This window comes from Embiotoca jacksoni, unplaced genomic scaffold (genome assembly GCF_022577435.1).
Source record: "Embiotoca jacksoni isolate LCO1_2020_lvr unplaced genomic scaffold, fEmbJac1.0.p SCAF_29, whole genome shotgun sequence".
Classification (NCBI taxonomy): Eukaryota; Metazoa; Chordata; class Actinopteri; family Embiotocidae; genus Embiotoca; species Embiotoca jacksoni.
This window is the reverse complement of record NW_027185380.1, coordinates 934966-957387: the sequence shown is the minus strand read 5'-3', so window position 1 is coordinate 957387 and position 22422 is coordinate 934966. Positions and strand designations below refer to the sequence as shown.

Below are 22422 nucleotides of genomic sequence, written 5' to 3'. Positions count from 1 at the left end.
TGATTTTGAACAGCTTCCAAATCCCTCTCCTCACTTCTTGCAATAACAACTTTCAACATTAAAATTCCGCCAGTGTGTTTACAGCGTGACTGCATACTGATGTGAGCAGGAGGGGACAAATATTTCCTGCACACCAGCTGCACCTTCGATCAATGTCAACGCTGATATATTGCTTTCTCTTCACCCTCTAAAGAGACGAGCACCTCCGCATGATGCTCGTATGTTCCAGTTAATGTTTCACAATATATCAGATTCTGTTATTCAAGGCTTGCTTTAACAAATAATTGTCAGTTGCATTAGTAGTTCAACTTATATTGTACCTTGAAACAAAAATGAGTTAACTCTAAAAATTTTTTTAAATAAAACAAGTTGATCTTTAATTTCACGGAATAAAACAAACATTCAACATTTTTATTTAAGAACTCAATATTGGAAAAGTTTGACTTGTTTTGCATTGTATCCATCATTGCATTTTTAAGTTCCCGCTTAATTTAAAAACATGCTGGAAAAACCATTAGTTAAAACTAAATAGATTTTATGTGTCTTAAAAACGATGCTACCATCTATGGAACAGTGCTTCATATTTGACATGAAGTGGTTGAATAAAGAGTAAATCAAGTCCATCTCATCACCAAGCGGCAACCAACAGTGATGTCAACCACTGGTGGTTTTATGAAGCCTGAGGTTTGGATTTTTGCCCGTTGCCATCTTGGTATTTTGAAGCCAGAAGTGACCATATTTGGACGCGCTCATGGGGAGTTGAGCAATGAATCTGATTGGGAAACAGAGGACACTAAGCCCCGCCCCACCTACAGCAGAAACCTGACTAAACCGCAGGGCTGTCAATTGAACAGACACATACAACTTTCTGAAGCCTAATATCTAATAAATGGTGGAATTAGTTTCAGATGGATCGCCAGAAAACTAATAACAATGAGTGACTTTATGAAATTGCACCATAATGACCCGTGGGGAAAAAATATTGACTTTATATTTCATAAGAGAAGTTGAATGGGAGTCTATGGAGTTAGAGGCTTTTTGGAACCAACCCCTAGTGGCCCTTGGTGGTAGTGCAGTTTAAGGCACTTTCACATTAGCCTCTTTTTTTCCGACCCAGAAGCTGCATCAACTTATATATATTGTCAATGGTCATCACAGACTTGACTTTTCCTGGTTTGGCAAGTTATTTTTTAATTAGCATTTTAATATGCAGCTAAAAGTCGACATTCAGACTAAGAGCAACCTCGTTTTCCTTAATAAACTTTAATATCTTCCCACTAATTTGACTGAACAACATAAAATATATGTCTCTATTAAAGTGTGTAACACCTAAGAATAATGTTGGTTTAGCGAAGCTCAGACACACAGGGAAATGTCATTAAAGTAACAATTCACACAAAGACAAAGATAATGGGAGATTTAATCACTATAGCGACGGCTTTCGAGCCTCTAAAGGGCTTTTCTCGTGGTGATCTAAATGCTGATTCAGCAGCTTTTCAACACTCAAGAAAAACTATTATGTAGGAAACTGGTGTGGTTTTGTACCCAGTGGGGACTCCAGCAGGGGTCTCGGGCAGGTCGAGGGCAGGATCCTCAGCGATCTTGATGGCCTCCTTCATGCCAGCCAGCAGACCCTGACCTCCCTCTCCCCTCAGCGCGGGGCCGAAACACTCCGGGCGTCTGATCAGCAGCTTCACCACCACGTTGGCATTTTCCTCCACGCTCTCACCTGGTGTACAAACACAGCAGACCAATAGAAAAGCGTTGGCACTCAGCCTTCTCGCACATTCGGTTATGATTTAAATTATCCCCGAAGGAAAAGGTCAGAGTCAGCTGGAGCGCAGCGATCCTGAAAGTGGTACTCAGCGCCCTGCTTACATTTTTTTTTATCCAGGAAAAGCTGACTAACATTTCCACTCTGGAACCTCCCAGTTTTGGTTTCCCTGGCAGACTCTGTGATTTGTGCAAATCCTGTTTTTGTTTTGTTTTTTATTTCTCTAACAATAACAGTGTCAGTGTTACACCTCAGAAATGCATCTATACGCACTTCTCACATTTATGAATATAACATATTACATTTTATACATTATTAATGTTCTATTAAGGTTACATACAACATTTTATAAAGTTGAAGTGGCACCTACTAAATCCCTGCATTCACATACAAAATAAAGTACTTTGAAGTTGGTGTTTCTTAATTAGAAATTTTCTTGATATTAATCATTTATTGCTTCTTCCAGGCATCTTGTCAAAGTTTTTATTAAATCTGTTTAAGTACTTTTAAAGAGTAACTCTGTTGTACCCTTTGGACTTTTTAACCTCCTGCAGTGCTATGGAATTTTGTTTGTTTGTTTTAATCTATTTTACTCCGAATTTAAAAGAACCTAAAAGTCACAAAATTACACATAGATACACATCCAACAAATATAATCTAATGAAATGAATTATTGCTTCCAGTCCAATATATTTATATGTAATCTTGGGGTAACCAGTCATCAATAGCTATGTAATGTTGTGTGTCTCATAATTAGAGTTATGAAAGGCGTTTTTCAGCCAGAACAGGTGCTTACCCCTTCAAAGGTTTTGAAATATTTGTTTTCTTGTTTTGTGCTGTACACACGCACAACCGAGGGTAATGTGATACATAATCCTGGAAATAGTTTTCACTAAATTTTTACTGAGTGAAAACTGGTGATGCAATGAAAATGTTTAATGATGGACATGTTAGAACACTTTTTTTTTTTCATAACACTGAATGTAAAGAAACAAACTTTGTTTTGTTTTTTTAGTAAAACTCCACAGGACACCTTAACACCACAAAGACATGCTCTCTCTGGGTTAACATCTTCCAAGTCTGTTTGACGTCTGTTCAGCATCACTGATGGGTGCAGTCAGAAGTGCGTTTTGTTGTAAGTGCACTGACGGTGAGCTGACAAGACGCTGGGGTAAACTTCCAAAGTGAGAGGAACAACAGGGGATGTGACATTTCTCTTTGAAAGAAAATATTTACAATATTCACACCACCGAAGCCGACGTACGTACCGTTGCAGAAGACGACGAACCTGAGGAACGATAGGTAGCGCTCTCCTTCGATGGGGTTCCAGCCGATGTCGGGGTAACCCTTGGCAACCAGCATGGCACAGCTCTGAAGACCACAGGCGGCCAGGTACGTCACCACCTACACACAAACGATGCTCTTTCACTCCAGGGTTTTATAATGGCACACTGTCTTTTTGACTCTCGGTGTCAGCGGCGGTGACAGTTTGAAAGCATCTGCTGAGTCAGCTTTTTCAACTGTCACATCTTTCTGCATTTTTTCAGAGAAAAACGTGGGCGGCATGAGTTTTCTATTTGACCTACTCTCGGGGTAAGTCAGTGATGACAAGCTTTAATAAGAGCAAGGATATCTGCTGATCTTTTTGTATTTCAAACTGTTCTGGTATTTATTACTAATATGACCGAATATATAAACATAATTTGAAAATTGTAGCACTATCGAGGCTTATCTCATCTCAATGTCCCAGCACACGTGCTTTTTTGACATACTACAAATATATCGTGTTCTCTTCTCGCAGGACGATACATGAAATCTGATTCATTTTACAATTTTACAGAGCCTGAAATAGTATTAACATCAAACTAAATCCAGGATCATGTGACAGATTTAACTGCTACAATAACAAATACCTCGAGGTCAGACCGAGCAGAGTAAACACTGGCTGGTAATCTAATCTGCCTGGTGCTGTAGGATTAGTAGCTGTGCAGTCAGCCATTTGTAAACTTGATTTAGCTGTGATTTTGTTTTTCATGTGGATGTAACAAACCTTCTCCAGATCGGGCTCCTCCAGGGCCAGAGCCAGGCCGTTGTTGTCCATCACTGAAGATGCTGCCACATCCAGCGGAGTGGAGCCCCGCATGGCTTCAGAGGCTAAACACACACACACACACACACACACACACACACACACACACACACACACACACACACACACAGAGTCATGAGCAGAGCAAACTTTACGTATGTCCTGTATTAAACAACAGGGGGCAGTCTATCAACACATCACATGTTCCCTGTTCTGTCTGAGTATCAGGTCATGTAGAAACTAGTTTGACTTAATATCTGACCTTTTTTAAATATTATTTTAACATTTTAGATATTTAAGGAGAGCAAATTTTTTTTTGACTTTATCAGATTAAACTAAAAGCACCAAAACACATGTTCTAGAAAATAACTGGGTGTTAAATTTCACAAAATATTTAATTAATACAATTCTACTGAAAATATAATTTCAATAATATTTGGCATTCAATTAGAGGTGCGAACAGCAAGAGAATTTGGAGAAACCATTGAGATAAAAAAATAATATACATTACCTTTTATATTACTATATATATTATATTACTTTTCTCAATTTTGGTTGTAACCTATGCTTTGACAATAATGAATTGTGATTCAGATAATATTTCAGAGATGAAGCATCTCTACAACTGTGACTCCAATTTTCCGCAATGAACATACTGTAACCGATATACTTTTTAGAAACATCTTCAGAGAAACAGCAGCAGAAATACTGATGACGTTATGCAGATAATCCTACATTCAAGGTAATGAATCCTCTGTGCGCACGCACACACACACACACACACACACACACACACACACACACACACACACACACACACACACACACACACACAAAAACTCCCCGCCCACGTAAATGCTACCATTCCCAGCGGACACCTTCTTCCTAAGTAATTATGCAAACTATTTCAGAGCAATTAAGATCACAAAATATTTCATATATCATAACTGTGTCCTTCATGCAGTCAAATTTATCATTTGGGACAATTTGCACTGAAAGCTTCCAACACATTGACGCATGTAAATTATAAACACGCAAATATCAAATGTGTCATTTTCAGCACCGCAACTGCTGTGTTTGCATTCATACGTCCTCTCAGGACCACATGAGCCTCTTCGTCTTCCTCAGGCAGGTGCTTTAGTTTACAGCAGCACACGCAGCCCAGTGACTCATCAGTCCTGCCCTGCACACCTAAATAACTCTCATCTTCCTCCCGCCCTCGCTGCCATTCTTCTCTCTCTATCAGCCGCCTCCTTCTCTGCACCTTCCACTCTCAGCCTCTTATCCTGGCATTTTGAATTACAGCCTGCTATTCTTGTTCACCGGCCGCACAGCATAATGTGGGTGAAAAGTCTGAGTCTGCACTTCAATTAACCTTGAAAACTGCTTCCAGCGAGTAGCAACGGCTGGTTTCCATGAACTTTTTGTATTGTTTTAGGAGCAGCAAAAGGGCATTTCTAAGTCGTCATAGTTTGGCAAACACTTGAGGAAGAATTTCAAAATGCCAAAGTATTCCCATCACTACTTTTCTCAGTAATTCTCCTCTTCACTTTACTTCTAGAACTTTTTCTTTTGCTGCATATTTGTATTCTTTCCCACATTTTGAACCTGTCTTCCTCCCAGAATGATTAACTCTAAAAGCCGTACGGTGACTGTCAGTAGAAGCTCGGCTGTCCCTCATTTCGTGAATCTACAGTTACTTACCCAGTCCGACGCTGCTGTTCTCCAGCAGGTAGCCCAGGTGGTCAAACATGGCTTTCTGGTTCTGGCGGCTAATGCGACAGAAATAGCACAAGAAACGACAACAGCTGGCCACCATCTTGGGGAAGGCAATCTCCTGAGGAAGAAGAAATGGAAACACATGTACATGTACCGGAGCACCACCAGACTCCTGAATGTTTGAAGATATTATCTAATATCTGACTGAAGGAGCAGTTGCAGGAATTCAGGGAGATTTTTGAATTTATTTAGATATGTCTGGAGGATGCAGAGTATCTCATGCTCGGCTTGGATAAAGATTGCTCACAAAACCATCAAAAAGCTTATGTCAATCAGTAAAATTTATTTCCTGCTCAGAAAACAACAGCCGGAAAAGGATTTCACCTTCAAGCCCTTTTTTTTAATTTTTTTTATTAGCTAATCCCATTACCTCAGTGTCATCCTCATTTATCTAAGTTCTACTATGGGCTCATTCCAAGGTTCAGTCTGAGCATAAATCAGCCGAGTCATTTTCTCCACACCACGAATGTAAAAAGTAAACTGCCAGAGAGATGGATAGACACTAGAGTGAGAGAAATCCTCCATATTACTTCAAGCAAATTACAATCTGCAAATGCACGGCTCAGAAAATCACACTTCTCATCAGACAACTGACAACTGGTGAACTTTCAATCATCATTTTTCTGGTCTTATTATTGAGCTGTCAATCATCTGTGAAGCACTTTGAACTGCACCAAAATGTATGAAAAGTGCGACATAAATAAAGTTTGATTGTTTAAAGTATGGTTTGGAAAAAAAAGCCTGTTGATTCTTAAACTTTTGCTTTTCTGATATAATTATTTTAACTTATCTTAAACTAAATAAATAACGGTTTGATATTATTCATCACCATGCCACGACGAAGACAACAGCAAAGATAATCACAGAGTAAATATTACAAAGCTGATATACTTTTACAAGCTGCAATAGTGGCACTTTATATGGCCGCGGTAAGCGAAGTTGTATCGAGTGTCAGTAAACTGGTCTGGAATTTATGTCTGAGACTGTGTGATTCGACGGCCAGAGTCAGACGTGAAGGCCTGAGTGTCTCCCTGAGGTCGGTCTATCTGTCTGAGCTTCACTTCAAGCTTGGCACTGGCCGTGGCATTAAATCTCCACCAGCTCTTCCAGCTTCTGTCAGCACAGCCCAAAAAGGTCAGGTTGAAGAGGCCTCCTCTCTCCATTCTCATGCCTTCCTCTGCTCAGTTCACTTCTCTGCCCTCTCCGTTACCCCTGTGGCTTTTATCTGGGTATCAGCCGGTTGCTCTTGGCTCACCTCAAACTTCTTAGGATAACATCTGTTCTCCTGAGATCAGTACATGACGTGTGAGGCCTTAACAGTTTAACAAACCATCTGAATCAGGAACTAACAGTGAACTTTTCATGTGCATTTCCCCCAAAACAAGACTTTTTCAGATTAGATAATTGATTTTGGTAATTAAGTTAGTTTAGATAATCAATTTGTAACTATGGATCAATTGTTTGAGTTATTCTTCAAGTAAAAATACCAAACATTTGTTGTTTCCAGTTCCTTAAAGGTGACGTTTTTCTGCTTCCATTGTTTCATATATATTTGCCATTCAGACTATTAATTGAACAAAACAATTTGAAGACAACACCTTGGGGTCAGCTATATTTTGATGGATTTCTTTTTTTTTTTTTAATTATTTTCTGACATTTTATAGACAAAATCTGTATATTAATCCTGGTAGCCCTGGTTAAGAAGAAAGTGGCCACTTAATTTGGGATGAAGGGACTTTTAAGGGGACAGAAACACAAAATTAGGTTCCTGTGTCTAAAATACAGGTAAAGTTTCAACATTTTTACGAAGGTCTTCCTTCTGGTGCCTGGATCGTTTTCTGTTCAAAATACAATTTACTCAACAAATCAGCACAGATGGGAACGATTAGAGGTGCTCTAACCAATAAAAAGTTGTAATATAAACCTTTCCAGTGGAAATGAGGACTCTCATGTGGCCGAAAGCTCCAGTTATTGTGTGTAAGTGAACTTTGAGTTGAGCTTGTTTGAAAAAAATTGCAAGTTGCAATAAATTTACCTTTTGGGACAAAGAAACTGATTAATTCAATAATTTTGTAGCAGCAAATCTATTCTAACTCTTGTCAAGCCTACCTGGGACTTGTCTCCTCCCAGCACGTTGACCATGACTTCCATGACTGTCTCGTGCATGCCCAGCACTCTCATCAGATTGGGATGCTGGTAGAATACCTTGTTGTTCATGATGTCACTGGATAGTCAGTGAATAGTGAAGGTCACAGTATTGTACATGAAATCATTTTGAGGCACTATGTTGCACACAGGACAATATTCAACGAGGAACAGTTATTTAAATTACAATTTACTGTACTCAGCCTTTAAAAAATACAAAGAAAGAGGCGTCACTCTGTTCATAGCAACATATCTTCTTACCCGAGTCCGTCGATCATGAGTTTTTCCTCCTCCTTGCCCATGCGCACCGACAGCAGAGACCTGATCTGACCCAGAGACACCAACAGGTTGATGGCATCCTGCACGGACGCGGCACTGATGGTGTAGGATTTCTTCATGGCCCGGAGCAGCTCCCCGATGCCGTCATACTGCCTCCTCAGTAGGCTGAACATCACCCGGACCAGCTCGGGGTCCTGGATGTGAGACTCCTGAGCCCAGCTGGTTATGGTTTGGGAGATCAGCTCCTTCAGGTTGGCTGGAGAAGCGAGAATTCAATAATGGTATACAGTTATTGCTGTCCTGTTATCAGGGGCTAATTGTGCCTCTACGCCTGACCACCACTAAACAGAAAGTCCCTGTGTGTTGGATTGGTTTTGACAGAGTTTGGGCACCACTTCTGCAAAATGCCGCTGTTGTGCTGACACATGATTTTATCCCGACCATTACGTCTTATTTTTTGTCCTTCGCAGCAGGCAGATCTGACAGAGATGAATAAATCATTAGCAAACAATTTAGAAGGAGAATCGCCAACCAAACAACCACACAAGATGCTCTGCATGAATCATCCACGGTTCACTTATCTAAACAGTATCTTAGTGGAAGTTTTTGATGAAGCCAAAATGGCAACACAATAAAGTAATTGACAATCACGATCTAACTTGTATGATTTGATCAGAGGCCTCAGGGCGGCTACGTGACCGTCACCAGCGTTGCGATTATTATATTTACATTTCAGGTTTTTAGCACACAGCACAATGTGAACAGGCTTCTGTAATGTATTGAATCGTAAAGGAAACCAAAACGATTATATCATTCGCATGAAAAGAAGCCAATAAGGAGCTTAAGAGGCTCAGGAACAGACCTGAGGGGGCACATAAGTAAAATATTCAGGAAAAAAAAAAATTATTATCAGCAAGAAAAATCCACAACCAAGCAAAAAGTGTTTGGTTTAGAAACAGAAGTACAGAGTGTGTCTTTTGTTATTTATGTCAGGAGAAAACCAACATCAGATGTAAGTCATTAAGGTTGGATTATGTGGATAACACATTCTTTCACTTCCTGCAGTAATCACATGTATTAAAGGTTTCCAAGGACTGTTGAGAAACATCTGTGGGTCTGTTCCCCTCACACAACAGAAAGGGTTTTCATTTAAAAAAAGGGATAACATGAGTTTACTTCCTGTACTTTATCCACATTTAGAGCACATCTATAGCATATATATATAGATACAGAGACAGACCAATTAAACTGCAGCCCAGGAGGGAGGTGTTTTTTTTCTTAAAAAGTTGCTAAATCTGGTTGAGCCTTTGAAACTCCATTTAGGTAGGTAGGTAGGTAGGTAGGTATTTACTTTATTAATCCCCGAGGGAAAAATTTTTCGCTACAGCAGCATACAGAAGCAATAAGATAATAATAGAAATAATAAAATAATAGAATAGAATAGAATAATAGAATAATAGAAAAGCAATAAAATAAAATAGCAGTAAATAGCAGTAAAAAATATAAATATAAAATGCACAGTATATACAGTACATTATATATCTATATATATTATATACAACAAACCAAGAAACACAGTCAACATATATATATATATATATATATATATATATACACAGTACAGTATATATCTATATATATTATATACAAACAAACCAAGAAACACAGTCAACAGTGTTATTGTACTGTGATGGATTTTGCCAGAGGTGAGTTATTGTACAGTCTTATTGCAGTGGGCAGGAATGATCTCCTGTATCTGTCCTTGTGACAGCGGAGCTGGAGGAATCTTTTAGAGAAAGTGCTCCGCTGTCCCTGCAGCAGGTGGTGGAGAGGGTGGACAGGATTATCCAATATGGACAATAGTTTGTTCAGCGTCCTCCTCTCCACCACCTTTTCCAGACTGTCCAGTTTGTAGCCGATGATGGAGCCGGCCTTCTTAACCAGTTTGTTAAGTCTGTTGGTGTCGCCGGCTCCAATGCTGCTCCCCCAGCAGACCACAGCGAAGTACAGTTCACTGGCCACAACAGACTGGTAGAACATCTCCAACATCTCGCTGCACACATTGAAGGATCAAAGTTTCCTCAAGAAAAAGAGTCGACTCATCACCTTCTTGTAGACAGCGTTGATGTTGGTCTTCCAGTTCAGTCTGTTGTCAATGGACACACCCAGGTACTTGTACTCCTCAACCATGTCCACCTCCTCTCCCAGAACTCTCAGCGGTTGTGGAGCCGTCGTCTTCCTCCTGAAGTCGACCACCATCTCTCTGGTCTTGGCCACGTTCAGGAGCAGGTGATTTCTTCCCGCCCACTCCACAAAGTCCTCCACTACTGCCCTGTACTCGTCCTCCCGTCCATCCCTTATACATCCGACCACTGCAGAGTCATCAGAGAACTTCTGCAGATGGCAGGACTCTGAGTTGTACTGGAAGTCAGTTGTGTATAAGGTGAACAGAAAGGGAGACAGAACAGTTCCCTGTGGAGCTCCAGTACCACTGACCACCGTATCAGACAGCACACTGCCCAGACGGACAAACTGTGGTCTGCCTGTCAGGTAGTCAGTGATCCAGGAGACTGTGGACGCGTCCACCCCCACCACCCGCAGCTTCTCACTCAGCAGCAGTGGTTGGATGGTGTTGAATGCACTGGAGAAATCAAAGAAAGTGATTCTCACAGATTCACCGGTTCCATCCAGGTGAGACTGAGCTCGTTGCAGCAGGTAGATGATGGCGTCGTCCACTCCCACACGAGGCTGGTACACAAATTGCAGAGGGTCCAGAGAAGATTTCACCAGCGGCCTGAGGTGGGCCAAGACCAGCCTCTCCAGCACCTTCATCACATGAGATGTGAGGGCAACCGGTCGGTAGTCGTTGAGGCCAGATGGAGTCGTCTTCTTGGGGACAGGAACCAGGCAGGACGTCTTCCACAGCACCGGGACCTCCTCCTGCTTCAGGCTCAGGTTGAAGAGGTGTTGTAGGACCTCAGCCAGCTGGACGGCGCAGGTCTTCAGGACCACGGGGCTGATGCCGTCAGGTCCTGCAGCCTTGCGCTGGTGGATTCTCTCCAGCTGTCTCCTAACCTGGCCAGTCGTCACAGAGAGGGGGGTGAGGGGAGGGGGGTTGAGGTGTCGATGGAGGAAGAGCCCTTTGAGATTGAGGGCTCTATGCAGTTCACCAGGGGGTGCAGAGGGGGGGGGGGAGGCAGCAGAGGTGTTTGGGAGGTGTGAGGTGTGGAGGAGACAGATGAGGGTGGTGAACTAAACCTGTTGAAGAAACAGTTTAGTTCATTTGACCTCTCCAGGGAGCCCCCTGGTTGTCTCTCTCTCCCTTTGAACCCAGTAATCTCCTTCATACCGGTCCACACCTCCCTCACGTTGTTCTGCTGGAGTTTGGCCTCCAGCTTCCTCCTGTAGGAGTCCTTGCACTCCCTGAGCTTCTCCTTCAGGTGGCGCTGCACTCTCCTGAGCTCCTCCCTGTCCCCAGACCTGAAAGCTGCTTTCTTCTTATTAAGAAGAACTTTCAGGTCACTGGTGATCCACGGCTTATTGTTGGGGAAGCATTTTACAGTCCGGGATGGTACGGTGGTGTGTTCACAGAATTTAATGTATTCTGTGATACAGTCCGTCATGCTGTTGATGTCCTCCCCATGTGGTCCAAACAGCACATTCCAGTCCGTGGACTCAAAGCAGTCCTGCAGGGCATCTTTAGCCTCCTGTGTCCACCTCCTCACAGTCCTGGTGGTCACAGGCTGCCTCTGCACCAGGGGAACATACTTGGGAGTCAGCAGGACCGGGTTGTGGTCTGATCTACCAAGGGGGGGAAGGGCAGTAGTACTGTATGCATCCATGGCATTAGCATACAGTAAGTCCAGAGTTTTATTGTTCCGTGTGGGGCAGTTAACATACTGGTGCAAAGTTGGCAGTACTTTATCCAGACTGGTGTGGTTAAAGTCTCCAGTAACTGCCAAAAATGCACCGGGATGCTTAGTCTGCAGTTTAGCCACAGTTTTTTCACAGATTTTAAGGTCACATCAAACTTTAATCTTACAGATGACAAGCAACAATAAAAACAAAGCCCCGCGACGGAGAAACTCGCTGACCCGGAGTGAGGAATGAAAAGTCTGTAGCTGAATGCTGCACCTCTCTAACTGATAACATTGTTATTCCAAAGTTATCGCTGAACTTTGAGTGTTTAAGTCAAACAACACAACATCTGTAGCAAACAGCGGGTCAGATCCGAGCAGAATCCTAATTAGAGACGAGACAGAAACAAAAAAAGAGGGAGAGGAGGAGGAAGAGGAGGCCAGCTGCCCTGAAGGTGAATGTCTCGCAGGCTCACATCTGCTTTGCATCATCTCAAACTGCGGCTCACAAGGGAGTCCAAAAAAAAAACTACACGGTCTGCAAGCTAATCTGCAAATGATCACAATCAAACGTGAAGTATCATTTCTAAAGACTTTTCAGTTTCAAAGCTGCTCCAAAATCAGCAATGGCCAAACTCTGAGTTGGCCACATGTCTTTAATTGTAAATGATACAATTTCAGAGCTCTCACTTGCTCAGTTCATTTTTTTTTTTTTTTTAAATGTATTTAGCGTAACACCACAATACAGCCGCAGAGTCTGCCTTTACCAGCAGGACTAAAATTGAGCAAAAATAATCCTGTGATTAAAATTCAATTCTGTATAATCTTTAAAAATTCTATCAATATGTTGTCAGAATATCAAGTAGGCCTCTGTGATGTAGGAGTAAATAAAGCCAACCAGGAAACCAACCTCTATTACAAATAGAATGTAATGATGTTGATTAAGCTGGTTGTTAATACATCTGGCATTTGTAATCATGCATGTAGGCTACTGTACTTAATGACCCAGATGTGCGAAACTCAAACTCAAATTCAAGTTAAATAGTACAAATTCCAATTTTGCGATTCTAATTGAATTTAAAATGCAATTATTCAAGTTGAGCAATTCAAATGAGAATATAAACGATTCAAATTGTTTCTAGTGATACATTTCTTCCCATAAGTTCCAACCCCCACACACATCATTTAATCAGCGTACTTCAATATGATCTTCATATGATGTAGAAAAGGTAATGCTTCAGTATGAGAATCACTGAGTCACATCATTTGTCCATTTATAAAGCTTTTCAATAATGCAGGCTCGGTGTGGGAGGCTGGAGGAAGGCATTAAAATTTATAGCAGGGAGTCTGACAGAGACTGTCCATTAGTCTTCTAATATTTGATACAGAACAAAACCACACTTACAGCAAACGGGAGCAGAAAGGAAGATTGAAACCACTGACCCCCAAGTGTTTTATGTTCTGTATCATTCATGATGGATAAATCTGGACCAGTTTCAAAATTTAGCAGTGCAATGTGATGTTTAATGAAAGATGTAGTGTTTTGCCATTTAGAAATTAGATAAAAAAATGTGGATATTGAATAGATATTAATTTAATGGCAACCAGAGATGAGTTGTAATTTTTAAATGGTCATTAAAGAATAAAAAAACTTGTATAACTATATATATTACTATATATATGTATATATATATATATCACATAAACTATATATTGTTTTTACCGGCACCTGGTTATATTGTGTTACTACTACCTAAAAGCTTTATGCCATTAAGTATCAAAAGAAGGAGAAAAACATGGCTTTATTACCAGGCTCAAGTAGAACATATTTGGCACCGTGAAATTGGATGCAATGTTACAAATATTATAAATGTGCACAGACAGATAGAGCCATCAAAAACTCCTTCAAAAGCATAAATGAAAATGAACTGCAGTGCGAACTCTGCCAGGTAAAGCTAATATATCGTAGGTCTACCACAGCTGTGCACGTTTGAGAGCAAAACACCGAGCATATAGTTGAACTTATATTGTGTGTTCAGGCAGCAGGACATTGGTAAAGTTTGCATTTGGGAACATCCCATTTCCTAGTTGAGAGCATTCACATGACAACAACAATCAGGCAACATGAACGCCCACAGAAAATCATTTATTTCTGCTGTCACGACACTTTATCAGACGAGTACACTTGCAGGTTATTAGGCCTCACAGGTGTTTGAAGGAACTTACTTGGAACAGCCTGTTCCGTCTCGGTGGGTTCCTCTTCTGTCTTCTGAGGTGGGCCCTTGATCTTGTAGAGCAAAGCGAGGAGGCGGCCTTTTATCGAAGTGTCATGCTCTTGCTCTTCCTCCTCCACTGGAATTCCTGCAAGGAGAAACGTATTTCTTTCAGACACTCAATAGTTTTAAAGTGTTATACACTATTTAATTGTGCACAGAAATTTACAGCCCTGTTGAAGGTGGCTAATATAGTAATATCTTCAAATAATGTGTGGATCACTGTTGGTCATAAACCTCTTTTTTTTTACACCGGGCATATAATTACTGCTCATGATAAAATAAAAAAAATAAAAAACATAAAACATAATGCTTGACTTGTGTTTATCAAAAGTTCAAGAACAAACTTATTAGAATGAAATCTAATGACCAAAGCTGGATGTGTCAAAAGCTATTTACAGTGACATGTTTGGACAATATCTTGTGTTTGTACTGCATCTACTGAGTAAGCAGTTGGACTCTACCACAGTGCAGTCGCAACTCTTCATGGAAAGAGTTGAGTTCTTCCTGGATCTCCTCGGGGCAGGGACAGTCCTCCCCGGCACTGAAGTTCAACAGGATGTTGATCTGCCGGAAAATGACGAACGGCGCAATACGGTTAGAAGAGCAAGGAAGGGAATTTGTATTTAATGGGTTTTTCAGAGGAGAAGGGATGAAGAGAAAGGAAGCAGACAAGAACAGAAGAGTGTGAAGGAATGAATAAAAGAGGGACGTCACAGCAGAGAGCAGTGGAAGGTCACGTAGGACAGCACGTTACCATCCTGAGTCACAGTGAACAGCAGAATTACTCATGCAGTCTCTACACACACACACACACACACACACACACACACACACACACACACACACACACACACACACACACTTTTCTTTTAATATCTGTCTGATCAATGCAGAAAGAAGTCATCTGAAGCATTTTACATCAAGTGAAGATTAAATCATTAAAATACTTCACATCACATGACGTACAAAAGACTTCCGCTACTTTAATTAGTCACAAACCTGCTGTGTTTGCTTTACAGTTTGTCACAAGCTAACTATAAAACACTAAATATAAATGAGATGCATCCTCAGGCTGCGCAAATGCACAGTCTGGTTTAGGCTATTCTGATGTCTATTTCTAGCAGAGCTTTTTAATAAACAGGAAACACCTGCTGCTGACCACCACCACTTATTTTTCAGGGATCAGAGTGGAGCTGTGGACAAGTTCCTATCTACAGTGTTAAATAAGTCAGAGGATTTGGAATTAAATACTCCGAACACGGATGCCTCGCAGTCGAGCATATATTAAACTTCACTCGCTGCTGTGCTGCATTCGAGAACACTACTCGGCCCGGTACTAAGTGATCTGAACACGAAGGAAAGAAATGACTGAGACTTCAGGACTACTGGGCAGGAACAAAGAATAATGAAAAATAAATTGATGTTAAAATGGGGCCTGATGATAACAAAACAGCAATCTGTCTACACACTGAACTTGAAACACTAAAAACGTGTGGTGGCCACAAGGGGATCTGTGAATTTTGTGACATAGTGAGCCACTGAAGAGCGAGATTCAGTACTTAATCACAAGGAAATAGTAAAAGAAAAGAAAAAAGGAAGCCAAAAGTGAGTTTTATAAAACTGCAATAGAGGAATCCATTGATTTTGGACAGCGAGTGTTTCAATCATCAACAAATGAATGATGAGAATAAAGCAACTTGGTCAAGCCGTTCCTTGAAAGCCGAACATATGCATTGTATAAACAACTTAGTGACTATAAAATGTTTCAATTAATTTTGATTAATGTGGCGGAAAATCGCAACACAAGTCATCTCAGGGCAATGAATATAGAAAACATTTTAAAACATTATAAAGAGGAAACCAACAATTCAGAGAGAACGAATAAAGATAACGAGATGCAATGGTGGCATATAAATGCATAGAGAGTGAAAGAGAGGAGAAGACAAGAGAGGAGGTCAATGCATTATGGAAGGTCCTCCAGCAGCCTCGGTCGATGACAAGCATAACTGAAGGAGAGTGACCACTAATACGGATCCAAATAACAATAAACGTTACACAATCCACTCTGACCCCGGACTGACCTTTGCCCCGTCACGGCATAATGAAACCTGAGTCTGATCTCACAAAAGTAAAAGAGGCAGACTGCTTGAGCATCTGTTGTGAGAGTTAGTGAATCCTCAGGAGGATATTTTGGTCTGAAAGGTTTAGATGGCAGCGGCTGCTCCGTTTGTCAGTTTGATTTTAGGCTTCTCAGCAGCAACACCTACTGTTTGCCTCGTTTTGTTTTTGGCACAACCGTCACCGACCTTAGAAACAACTTTAAGGCTGACCTGTGAGTAAGTGCATCGTAGACAGTGTTTCTCACTGAATCCTGAGCTGTAAACATATTTGAAATTTAACAAATTTGAACACACTGTAACAAATATTTTCCCCTTTGGGTCTAATAACAATTTATCTCCTCTTGAATGCCAGATGTTTAGCTTTCTCCAAGTTCAATTTAGCTGCACATATGGCCCAATTTACCCTTTGGGGATCCCAGCTGAAAGTAAAGCTAAAAAAACAACTGAAATCTAAAAGGCACTTGGAGAACTACAAAAGCCCTTATTCCAGTCTGTGCCTCGGACTCTGCAGCACTCAAGGTCATTGATTTTTTTTTTTTCATCCCGTGGTCCAAGTTGTCCTTCCAGTTTTTGTTTTTTTTTGTTCCTGTATAATACCTAAAACAACCTTGAACATAAAATACATCTCTACAAAGAGTGTAAACAATTTGTGATACACTTTCTCCACCGCAGCGTACTGTACCTGCTCATGTGGGGGCGAGCGAAACTCTTTGGTCTTCTTGGCGGTGACGGCGGCGGACATGTTGAAAGCCAGCATCAGCTCATTGTAGCGAAACTTCTGATTGTACTGCAGCTTGGAGACGAAGGAGTCGGAGAAAGAGACGATGGATTCGATGCGATGCTTCAGCTCGCAGTCGCAGAAGTAGTGCAGCAGCTCGCACATCTGAAAGGGACAGAAAGCCATTTAAAAACCTTTCTCTTTTTCTTTGTCTCTACAATTCGATGTGGGTTTTGAATTATTATTGCAATATCCGTTTTTTTCCCCTAAGTTTTATGACTTCTTTCAGTGAGAAATGTCGCCTATTACTGCCATTTTCCAGAGATTATCCGTCTCCGCCTCCATCATCCACGGATTAAAAATTGTGTTTATCAAGGCTTAATGTTTACAGCATTGTGAAGATTTTTGTCGTTGACAAGAACATTAGTATTCAGCCACCACCTTCCTTCACACGCAGGCAGTCACTACTCAGCAAGAAATAAATCATAGAAGCTCTTAACTGCCGACAAATGAGGAATTAGTGTACCAAATCGGATGAAGGCAAATAAGATGGACAAAATTTAAATTTAATTAAAACCATGGCAGATAAATTGATGGACTTGGTTTTATGTCGGTATTTTCGATCTTCATTCTTAATCACTGAAATTAAATGCATTTTTTTTTCATGACCGTTTTAATCACCTGGCGTTTGACGGACTCGGGCAGCGACTTCTTCAGCAGGCCTTTAACGGGCGGTTTGCTCTCTTTGGTCTCCTCCTCGCCCGCCTCCACGGCCTTCTCCTCGTTCTTGCTCACCTCCTCCTTCTCCCTCGCCGCCGCCTCGTCCCCCTTCTCCTCCTCGCCCTCCTTGGCCTCGCCGAACACGATGGGGGCGATGAGGAGGAGGATCAGCCTCACCTCGTCGCTGGTTAGGACTCCCATGATCAGCAGTGTTCCGATCAGCTTCAGGATGGGAACAAACTGGTACTCGACGCTCCCGCCCACCGGGTCTCGGATGTGGAGCCCTCCGCCCTGCACGGCCTCTGTAAGCATGCTGATGGCCTTCTCTTTCAGATTGGTCAGGGGGATCTGGGGGCTGTAAAGGAACTGGTGGCGCTTTGTGCTGATGATGCCGACGGGCGAGAAGTTGACCCGAGGTTTGAGGGAGGTGCTCAGGCCAACGCCGGGCAGCGAGTGTCGCTTGGACTCGTCGGAGAAGAGCTTGATGGACCTCGTCTCGTCCGTCACGGGGATAATGAACTCGTTGTTCATCATTAGGCGAGCCTCCTTCGCTGTCTCAAGATGGATGCTGGTAATAAGAAGAATTAGATCAATCACTGCATTTGTCCGAGGTAACTGGCCATTACACGTACCAGCAAATAATGACTCAGGACTCTAGATGTAGTACTAACAATAACCTTTCCTTAAATAGTATAAATGTGCTATTAGTAAGACTTCTACAGCCTCATAGAACAGTATTACCATAATATATCTGAGGGAGGGTTGTTGATCAATACCTATGACTCAGCAGTTACCTGACGAGCTACTCAGCTACTGAGTTCTCCAACTTAAACTTCTCAAACAAAACCAGGCCAAAAAGTTGTTTATACCGTCCATATAAAAGTGTGTTTTCACTGATAATGGAGGAAGGGACGACGTCATTAAAGTACAAAATGTGATTTTGCTCTATTATGTGACATAACATGAAGAAAAGAGAGCCTTAATTACACTGGATGTGAGAAGGCAATATAAACACGTCACTGAACCATTATTATGATTTATAAGACAGATTTTCTCAGTGATCTCGTGCTCCGCTCCATCGATTTAACAGTTAATGTTGCTGGAATTGACACAGTAATAAGAAATAATTGTATTTAAGATTATCATTCAATTACTGATGACTAAAAATATTGCCAACCTTCTTTTTCTCTGTGCATGACAGTTGAGGTTATTAAAGTCTAGAACTTGCAGTATTGTAGACGTTAATTTTGTGTCACTGACAAAAGCATCCATTATTTTCCCCAGTGTTTCTTCTATAGCTCACATGCAGACAAATAAGACAATTTTCCAAATGACAAGAATTCAAAAAAATAATATTATTTGATTATGTTAAATTCAAACCCAGTGATTGACAGTCCAGCTAACACACCTGATGAGGACGTTGTAGAAGCCCTCCCTCAGCATGCCGGAGAGGTATTGGTTGTCGATGGTGTAGAGCAGCTGTGATTGGTCCAAATGGCTGCAGAGGGCGTGAGCTACGCGCGTGTTTCCCAGAGCACAGAGGGCGCAATACAGCTTCAGCGTGTGGTAGTGGAACTTCCGTAGGTCTTCATGCTCGGATAACTCCAGAATATCCAAACACCTGGAAGACGGACAGGAAGAAAATAGGATTGTGTCGACCACAGAAGCCGTTTACACTGCTGCAGTGTGCGCTTAGTTGGCAAACCAGAATGTCATTGTTTACAAAAGGGATTAAACAATATTACAACGTAAGCCGTGAGACGATATGAATCTGTCAGACAGCTTCTACTCTTTCACACGTTGATTTTATCAATTAGGAGGAAAAGGATGACATATTCGTCTGGATATGAGATGACAGCTTTTCATGGAAATTAGGTTTTAAAAAGTTGGGGTAATCTAAGTTATGACAAGTGTAACTACGGTATTTATAGAATGTTGCATTATGGGCAGCTGTGGCTCAGATGGTGGGGCGGGTGATCCACTAATTATGCCAAAGTGTCCTTGGGAAAGACATCGAACCCTGACGGCAGGTGAGCACCTTGCTTGGCAGCTCTGTTAGTGTGTGTGAGTGTGTGTGAATGGGTGAATAAGAGGCAAAACATTTAACAAAGGTAAAAAAAAAAAAAAAAAAAAAAAAAAGTGCTTTACAATTGCAGTCCATGTGCTATTTGTACCATTTGCTATAACATTTAAAGTCAGTATTTCGTAGTTAATCAGCCCTAAACCAGCCCTGTTTTGTTAGCCTAGTTTAAGAGAAATGAATATTAAAGGAAACAACTTGCTGGTGTACCTGAATCAGCTGACTCATGGCTAAAACCACTGAGAGACAGACCGGCCTATAAACATGTGTCCTACAGTTACATTATGAAAAGTCTATGAAAAACATATGATTGCGATGGCAAAAAGGCACCGCTTAGGAGTCCCATACAGCTAAAGTATGACCTATGTATAGATGATATCAACACAACATAACTTTGTATAACTGAACCAGTCATTTACTGCAGGTGACAGTGTTCATATATTCTGTTCTGTTACCTGTTCTCCTCCGGTATATGAACAGCCATCATCTCCAGAGGTTCCAGGCACTGGACCACCCAGCCGTGCCTTTCACTGACCCGAGCTGTCTCCACACTGAGGAAGGTATTCGGCATCCGGCTCCACATCACGGCCACGATGGTCTGCACATCCAGTCGTGGCGGACACTGTGGCACCGGGTTCCTGTGCTCGCTCTTAAAGATGGCCGACGAGAGCGGCATGGCATCCTGAGACCAGAAGGAAAATCAGATACGTTTCAAGAATAAAAACTATATTAACTCGTGGGTGTATTGCGTGCTTTTGGTGTTAAAATTACAGTCTCTTGAATTGACATTTTGACACTTCAAGCACAGACAGAAAACATTAAATCAATTATTGCAATATCTGGGCCTGCTGACCAGTGCATGACTATTTGAAATGAAGTGACATAAAAAAAATGTACAAGGCCCCATGCTTCTACATATGATAGTGACCTATTAATTACTGTGAGGGAGGTGAAGCGAATGGCCATGGTACGAATCAATGAGAATGCTTAAAACTCCCCTGTTTGATTTGGAGAGAAAAACAAACCTTGATCTTGACAAATTCTAACTGGAAGAGGTTTGCACTGGTGGGGCGTACAAACACAGCTGGGAAGAGTTTGGTATTTGGCTCCACCTGAAAATAAACATAGTGAAGTTATCCACATCACATATTAACTCAATCCTAACTTCATAGCAAATTCATAGCACCTAAAAATTGTATTAAAAACAAAATGTCAGAAGTATTTAAACCTTTAAGCAGATGGATTATCTGGAGTTTTCCATCCAAGCCCAGTTGCATTAGTATTAGTTGTTTCAATGATAAAGATCACGGATTGAAGAGAGAGAACAGAAAAGTTTGAGCTTTGATGCGGTAATAGGACAAAAATCTTTTTCATCAAGTTAAAAGCCTCTTGATTCCCTCAGAGGGGTTCCCCCCCCCCCCCTTTGAAAAAAATGCCAATTCACGACGACGTCAGGCAGAGAATAGAAGAGAGGAAACCAGCAGACAATAACAGAGACAAAGAAGAGAAATAGACGAGGATGATGGAAGCTTCTCGGGGCATCGCTTCAACGTATAGTCAGGTATTCAGGATGAAGCCTGGAGATCAGCAAGGCGAGACGAGGATTACTGAGCAGATGTCTGTCTTCGTTATGACTCCAGTATAAAATAAAAGATGAGAATTCAGCTGTATAATTTCCTAACTACCTTTCTGCAGGTCCAATTTACTGCAGTGCAAATTTGTTAGCGCTACCTGAAAGGAAGAGAGAATGGAGGGTCTTTATCAGTGCGTGTGGGTAATACAAATATGGGGTGAGTCTTTGGAAAGATTTATTAAACCAAAAATGGTGACTATAATTAGTGATGGAGCAAAGCATTGAGGGGTAGATACTCTAATTTCAACAACGTTCCACTCCTTCCAGACTGGTTTAGAAAACTACTTTATATATATATTTACCACAGGAGAAAGAAGTCATTAAAAGCACATCCTGGAGTTTGTGCTTCGCTCCTCTGCGTCACACTTGTGCTTGTTTACCTGATACGTGGTGGGCAGCTCCTTGCCGTTGGCAGTGAAGGAGACGAGGCCGGTGGCCAGGTCGATCAGGCAGCCGATCTCCAGGTCAGAGTTGGAGCGGCTGGAGGAAGACGGGCCGACGGCGTCTGCTCCACACACCATGTAGCAGTTACTCCTCTGAACGCTGCAGCACAATAAGCACAACGATGAGCACCAGCACTTGTAAACACACGTGAATGTGACCGCGCACAGGACAACGGAGACGGCTGAAAAACAAAGAACTCGTGTGCAATGTATTTACATGATGTCAACATTTATCGATCCGTGTTGACTTGTGACTTTTGCCTCATTCTTATTCACAGATGCTCTCTTCCTTTTTTACTCCCCTGAATACTGAATAAGGATGAAAACCAGCTGATAAAAGATAAATCGATACGTGTCAATCAAAGGTCTGCCACACATTTTTATTTAACATGATTATTGTATGTTTGATTTGGGGGAATCTATATTATAATGCAAGTACTCTTTCTTTGTATGTACGTATGTATGTTTGTCCCTCGCATATCTCGACAACCGTTCAATCCATCTGCTTC

General features: G+C 41.5%; 1 protein-coding gene across 3 annotated transcripts in view; it reads right to left on the bottom strand.

The window, feature by feature from the left end:
- ryr3 (ryanodine receptor 3) overlaps positions 1-22422 on the bottom strand; it is a 150446-nt gene that overhangs the window by 72615 nt on the left and 55409 nt on the right. For all 3 annotated transcript variants that reach the window (XM_069161764.1, XM_069161765.1, XM_069161766.1), the window contains 14 exons: positions 21851-22013; positions 20863-20949; positions 20293-20519; positions 19166-19378; positions 17719-18325; positions 17002-17202; positions 14661-14763; positions 14150-14284; positions 8049-8322; positions 7752-7866; positions 5568-5700; positions 3825-3928; positions 3043-3178; positions 1546-1729 (listed from right to left, as the gene is read on the bottom strand). In XM_069161764.1, coding sequence (XP_069017865.1) covers positions 1546-1729; positions 3043-3178; positions 3825-3928; positions 5568-5700; positions 7752-7866; positions 8049-8322; positions 14150-14284; positions 14661-14763; positions 17002-17202; positions 17719-18325; positions 19166-19378; positions 20293-20519; positions 20863-20949; positions 21851-22013 — 2682 coding nt within the window. The remainder of the gene's footprint in view (positions 1-1545; positions 1730-3042; positions 3179-3824; positions 3929-5567; positions 5701-7751; positions 7867-8048; positions 8323-14149; positions 14285-14660; positions 14764-17001; positions 17203-17718; positions 18326-19165; positions 19379-20292; positions 20520-20862; positions 20950-21850; positions 22014-22422) is intronic.